General features: G+C 39.5%; 1 protein-coding gene across 1 annotated transcript in view; it reads right to left on the bottom strand.

Annotated features, from left to right (window-relative positions):
- Rab35 (RAS oncogene family member Rab35) overlaps positions 1 to 7431 on the bottom strand; it is an 18056-nt gene extending 10625 nt beyond the window's left edge. Inside the window, exon 1 of the mRNA XM_043031041.2 lies at positions 7021 to 7431. Coding sequence (XP_042886975.1) covers positions 7021 to 7072 — 52 coding nt within the window. The 5' untranslated portion in view covers positions 7073 to 7431. The remainder of the gene's footprint in view (positions 1 to 7020) is intronic.
- Positions 7432 to 7500: the final 69 nt, after the last annotated feature.

The raw sequence follows: 7500 nt of genomic DNA, 5'->3' as shown, positions 1-7500 counted from the left end.
CAGAGAGAGAGAAAAAAAAAAACAATCAATGTACTGCTTTCAATAGTTCCATTATTTTTTTTTAAATAATCAGCATCTGGCAAAAAATTGCCCTCTTATTGCTGTTTCAAATGATACTAAGCAATAAAAAATTGCATTAAAAGTGTAGATGAAGTAATGTTTTAAACTAGTAAAACTCCTGCTCGAGAAAACCTCTGTCAAACCTTTTTTTCTGTGTCCACCCAGTGATCATGTCACGCCACGAGGGGCTTTAAATCACGTGGACGTTTAGTTTTCATTGAAAAAAGTTTCTCTATGATAATTAACAGTATTGTCAATGGGATGAGCGAAAAAATGATTTTTGTCATTTATCAATATTATTCATCAAAAATCACACTCTTAATCAATAAGGCTAAAGGGTTAACCCATTCATGATGATCAACTTGATATCATCAATATGTTCCCAATATGGCTGCAAGGTTGCTGCATTGCAGGTGGGAGCAGAATTAGGAAAATATGCGTCCCATCTTGAGTGGATTAAAGACAAAGACAAAAAAAAAAGAAAGAAAGAAAGGAAGATAATCCTAGTCAATGAATGTGGGGTCACCTATAGTTGTTAGTATAAATACAACAAAATAAATAAATACATCATTGTTTGCATCAAGGTATAGTTGCTTCATGCCACCAACTTGACACTTGGGTGCATATGTACATGCAATCTGTAATGGGCACAGATGCCAAGGAATATGTACATATGGACCCTCACCCAACGAGGCCTAATTTATGCATGGTATATTGAGTGTGGGTCATAAATATATTCCTCTCAGCTTTGATGGTGATTTAGTTTTATTAGCAAGATATATTTATATAATTATATTTAACCTATCCTGGTTACACCTTCCTTGAATTGTCAGGAAAAAGAAAAAAAAAGTTGGCACAAAAAAGAGATCTAAATCACTTCAGTCCTCTCCCTTCCTGTGAATAAACACTCAATTTCTTCCCTGTTACTTCCTTTGTTGAAGAAAACAAAGACGACCCTTAACTATCATCCTAGACCACTAGCAACTTACTAAACACCCCTTGATAACTGACAACGCTCACTTTCCTCCACGTCTAATATCTTTGACCTGTCCTCTGGTTAGGATATTGCAGCAGGAATAAAGGAACAATTCCTCAACGGCCAACATGGACTTGCGGTGACCACTAGTTGGAGATACACTAATTCAGACCATAGGTTTTATCTATGTACGTATTAATGTGTGTATGTATACATTGTATGATGGAATCATGCAGTGACACATTGATAAGGATATATCATGTACCTTCCTGACCTGAGTTGAACCTCTTGCCTCCCTAAGGTATGAGCCAAGGAATGCAACACTAAACCAACTAGACCACAACAACGCAACAAAAGTATGAGTAGATTAGTCATTTTTATGGAGCTAGTAGAATCCTAGTTTCACAATCCTTTTGTTGGTTTATTGTGGCATAGTTGGTTTAGTGCTGTACTCTCGGGCTCATACCTGAGGGTGGCACAGATTCAACTCCAGGTCAAGGAGGTTTGTTATACAGTATACATGTATATCTACTTATAGACAGAGAGAAACACACTAGCCAACTATACATACATACATACATACATACATACATACATACATACATATACATATACATATACATATACATATACATATACATATACATATACATATACATATACATATATATATATATATATATATATATATATATATATATATTACAGACACACAAATATATATCATATTTCAATATATAAAAACATCTTTATTACAAATACAGTATAATAATTTACTGATTTTACATAAATGTACACTTTATTGTCTGTTATGTTCTCCCAACTGCCTAATCATAAGAAAGATCTAATATACTTCCACAAATATCAAAGGAAAAAGTTATATTAACCCCTTCGACACGATGACGCGTATACTGCATCATCGCAGCGCTCGCGTCAAATCCGAGGACGCGCATACTGCGTCATGGCTGAGTTCTGGTGGAATTGAGTTTTCTTTCTTCCGGATACTGTACGAGATCTTTCAGAATAGAGGTCGGATATGATACGATATATTACTTGACTTTCATTATTAATAATTTATTACATAAGAGTGGGATTCGCTTATACCAGGGAAGGCATTGATGGGCCCTGCTAGCAATCATTTTATTATCTATTTATGGAACATTACGTAAAAATATAAAACTTATGATTAGTTTACCATACTATTTCAATTGTTTTCTTTGGTTATCTGAGTGAGGCCTCCCACCAAGGTCACTCTTTCCATCTTCCTCCCAACCCATGTAAATAATTTGTCACATGCATATGGGGGAAGAGGTTAACTATGCATATTTTGAGATATAACACATGATGATTATGTTGAGGTTTAGGCTTAAAACTTGTAAAGGGTTTTGGCTTAAAACTTGTCATATTCAGTAGCGACGTTTAAAATTTGGAGCGCGCCGGCAGCTCGGATATGGCGCGAGGGGCGTTTTCTACTGCCCGTAGTGAAGGGGTTAATACAATTTACTACGTCCTTATTTTCAATGGTATCTGCTCTACATCAACTCCCCAATTCTGCCAATCTCGAGAGAACAACAATTTGGGGATAATTTTCATGTATGGTGATACTTATGTAAACTAAAACTACATTTACCAATATTTACAACAACGTTACAGTAAAAAAATAATAATAATAATAAATAACCATTTAAAATATCAGTGGCAATAATACTAAAAGGGAGTGGGAAAAGTCAAGGTATGTTGCTGAAGCTGCCTCGCTCTGAAATAAAACCCATCCTGGAAGCTGGGTAAGCAAATCTATCCCCTGTTGGCAATGGGTTAACCCATTCCCGACGGGGGAATTCTAGCCTTGAATGTCCAAATGCCGGGGCGTTCGAATTATTAGGCCTAAATCAATTGAATGGCTGGCACAATACTGTGCCGCCCGGCAACTGGGCTTTTGAATGCGCGGTACACATGCTGTACCACCCGTCCTGTGTGGGTTAATAATGACGATTATGATTACGATTATCCTACATAAATCACAAAGTTGTTTAGCACATAACACAATATAAATGAGGACACAAGCAAAAAGATTCATATTTAATGTATACATGCCATGGCAATATAGGCCCAGTTGAGCCATAGCATGTACACGTGCATTCAGGTCCATTAGCAATTAGCCCAACAACAACAGGGCAGTTTTGGTTCTGATTGGTATAAACGCCAGGGTATCTCAAAGGCTTAGGCCTAACACCTCAGGCTATTCACCTGATCTACCTGCAGCTAACCCATGCATGCACGATCACCCAACATGCTGGCATTACAAAAAGCCATGACGTGATATTGCATACCTGTTGGCAGATGCTGCCACCACGATTTGATATCATGTCCCTCAGTGTTAATTAATGGGTTAACCCATTACCGATAGGATAGATTTGCTGGACTGGTCCCTAGGACAGTCACTGGAGCCGCCTGCATAGCGCCCGACCAAGGTGGGTTTCATTTCAGAGTGAGGCAGCTCCTTGCCACATTTCACGACCCTTCGTACTCTCTTTCATTCACTCATAATACCTTTTTGTGTTCATCTTTGTTTGGTGTTTAACCCATTGCGGATCGGGATAGATTCACTTGCCCAATCTCCAGGATAGGTTTTATTTCAGAGCGAGGCAGCTCAAAGCAACATAATTTGAATCTTCCCACTTTTTGTCACTCACTGTAAAACTAGTCATTTTTGTGTTTTATTTTTTATGTTTTATTGAATTTAGAGACTTATATGTGCCATATAACATCCTCTATCAATGCTGCACTTGACTAAAATTGTAGTATATGATCCATATTAGTTCATAATTTTCTCTATACTCAGTGTAATAGAAGTATTGCTGTTTTATGGGAGGACAAAAAGCGACCTTTTTTTCATATTTTTGTGCTGTCATGAACGAATAAGAAACATATAACCACCTACAATGAAGATAACATGAAGAGGTATGGAAGAGGAAGGAAACCTGTGCTTGTGAGTGCGAGTGCCACAGTGAAAGGCAGCCATATTGGCACAGGAGCACAATTTAGACAGTGGGTATGGATTGAGTCACATTCCTCTTTTTGTTCTGACCTGCACCATCAATCAAGTGAATATAAATAGAGCACAGCCAATCAAGACAACTATTCATTTTAAAACCATTGCAAGGGAATTAGTATTATTAACCAAAAGTTATTAAAGCTGTTAAATAACTTCCATATTACTATGGAAACAAAAAGACCAGGGGTCAGCAACCTTTGCCGTGCACCGCTCTAGAGACATAAATTTCTTGTTTTAAATCTCATTGCCTACTATACATAACTTCAGGATAAGTGATTTTACAAATAAGTATACAAATTGCTCATTTTAGAATAAAACAATACTCTTCCATGATACTAAGGCTGGTTTGTATCCGTCCATGAAGCAGTAGACCTATTCAAATTTTACCCTATATTCTTTCCTTCCATTGTCCATTTTCTTTATTATATCTTAATTATAGTAACAAAAAAATTATTATCATAATAATAATAATAATAATAATAATAATAATAATAATAATAATAATAGTAATAATAGTTATAGTAATAATAATAACATAAATAGTAATGTCAATGATAACTATTATCATCACTATCATCTTCAAATATACACATGATGTACCATGGTCAACTTTACATGCCAAGTTCAGCAAGCAAGCAAGCCAGCGGTTACCGACCCAACATAGACTCTAGTTAACCTTATGGCTACAGTTAGTCTTTTATGTGGAGTAGAAAATTAGCAGAGTAACAATGTTGCCCAACCCTAGTTGTCCTTTTCACTTTTCTCGTAAGACCATCAATCAGTTTTACCAATACTAAATGCTACAGGAAAAATGCATTGTATAATAAATGGGTGTGTAATAAATGTATTAAGTTCTCTACAAATCTTGGTAATTTTTGGTCATGGGGTGAGGGACATAAATTGGGTGGGAATGAGGTTGGGGGTAGATGTTGCACCGGAGGCATGGATGGATTTTGGAGTGGCATCATGCTCTGGGCATAGCAGAGCCTAGAATTTTCTGAAATATACAGCTGTTGTTTTTTTAGCGCCTTCTGGCCAATATATGACTAAATTTCAATGATTTATGCTAAAAAAAATTCCTCACTTCCACCATAAATCTGTCTAAAGCAGAATGAAAATGTAAATGGTTTCTTTACAATATACTCATCTGCATGACATACTGTGTGCACATCAGCTGTAGTTATCTTCGTGCCAACGGCATGACACGTTATTTTCACGGCAATTTTTGTCTGCCAAACAATAACCTAATGTCCAACATAACCTTGCCTAGTTCTGAGATTAGCCTTCGCCAAGGGGGGCATCGTCCCACACTGGACCCCCATTTTGCACTGCATTTTGTACAAGTGACCTTGATTTTTGGCCATTTTTCTTTTGGACTTTATACACAGAACTTAAGACTGGTTCCTTAATTAGTGACATACCTTTTGAATATGTCGTCTACGTATAACACGCCGACATCATGTACCGTAACCAATACCACAAACACACACATCACGAACCAACATCCAAACTCACTCGAAGAGTCAAACCCACCGATTCACTAACAATAAAGAACACGAAATTGCTATGATTGACCAGTTGATCTAACTTTAGTTCTCATCAGCTGTCACCCATGGAAGAAGTGAACGTCCTGTAAAAAATTTTTTTTCCAATAGATGGTTCTTTGCCAAATTAGCGCACATAAAGCAGAAACACATCAGTCGATTGTTTACCAGTGCAAGATGAAGGCGACCTACTTCATGCCCTCAGCTCCTATCGGGGCCCAGACTGCGGGTGGAATCGAGGTTAAGATCCAATACACGTGAGTAGTAGTAGAGGGCGAGAGCAATCTATCAATACTAACGTCAGAATAATCGACACCACGGCACAATTCAGGAAATATACCGAGGCGTCTTAGATTCCCTCTGTTTGTTGCTTCCTTTCACTCTTTTCCTTAACCTAATGACGACGGTGCATCACACTCATGTGACACAGCTAAATTCCCGATGTCGGGGCGTCATGCCAGTGTGACGATTACAATGCAATATTGCAATCGCCCGGCATAGGGGTTTTTGCGTAGCGCGTGCCCCGTCGGGAAAGGGTTAAGGTTAATATTGTCATCAGCTTAGACTACATTGGTAAATGTGAGTGACTCAGTGTGAGTGACTCAGTGTGAGCACCTGGATCCATCATTAGTCACTGAAACCTACTTCTCCACGGCTGGTGCAAATAAAAAAAAGGAAACATTTACTAATGTGACCAAATGCATAACAAGCAGAAGCCATAAACATAAACCAGAAAAAAACAAACTATGAATCTCAATGGGAAACTTATCTGAAAAAATCACTGTCCTCATAGAAAGAAAGAAAAAAAAAAAACGAGGCTGTCAAAACGTCAAAATCTCGGTTTCTTTTCCCCAAAATATTTTTCCCCGATTGCAATTCGCCTTTCCCTTCCTGGCACTGCCGCCCAAACCCCAAATCGAGGCGGAAAAGGGCAAAGAAGCCGAGATAAGAGAGAGGGAGAGAGGAGGGAGAGAAGGGAGAGGAGAGGACTATGGGAGGAGGAGCTGGGTCCTCTCCTTCTCCTTCTCCTTCTCCTTCTTCTCCTCCTCTTCCTTCCTGCCCCAAAATCGAGGCGGAAAAGGGGCGGAAAAGCCAAGATAAGAGAGAGAGAGAGGAGGGAGAGAAGGGAGAGGACGGTGGTGGGAGGAGCTGGGTCTTGTCCTCTCCTTCTCCTCCTCCTCCTCATCACCCATATTTCTCCCTCTCCCTCTCTTCCCTGTCCTCACCTGAGTCTCCTATGAGATACGAGAGAGGGAGAGAGGAGGGAGAGAAGAGAAGAGAGAGGACGGTGGTGGGAGGAGCTGGGTCCTCTCCTTCTCCTCCTCCTCCTCCTCCTCTTCCTCTTCCTCCATATTTCTCCCTCTCCCTCTCTTCCCTGTCCTCACCTGAGTCTCCTATGATGAGCAGCTTGAAGAGGTGGTCGTACTCTCTGGCCATGGCGCCCTCTGGAATCCCCCCCACTGATAAAAAAGGCCCAAATAAGCGTCGTTGTTACGATCTTCTTCTCCTCCGATGAATCATAAAGACTAGAGGAAGTTGTGACTCTGGCTCTGGCTTCGGCTCTGGCTCTGGCTGGCTGGCTTATTTCTTATTTCTTATTACTCTCGCCTTATTTCCACTTCTTCTTCTGTTCATTGCTCTTCTAAGCTAGCTGCTCCCGGGGACGCTTTTTCTTTTCTTTCCCCCCCTTTGCTCTCCTCTCCTCGCCCTTCGACACAATTCCCCAAAAACTTTTTAACTTATTAATGGAGGAATTTTTAAATAACTTTCGATGTTGCGCAGTGATAACTGGGAACTCCCCGCGTTCGATTCGCTGCCTGAGGTCGCGGTTTCCATCGTCGTCGGAAACATTGGGATTTAAATGT

Source organism: Penaeus japonicus, unplaced genomic scaffold, assembly GCF_977035675.1.
Source record: "Penaeus japonicus unplaced genomic scaffold, GWHDUDI00000001_assembly GWHDUDI00000012, whole genome shotgun sequence".
NCBI classification, from domain to species: domain Eukaryota; kingdom Metazoa; phylum Arthropoda; class Malacostraca; order Decapoda; family Penaeidae; genus Penaeus; species Penaeus japonicus.
Note: the sequence above shows the minus strand (reverse complement) of the source record. Positions and strands in the feature narration are given on the sequence as shown.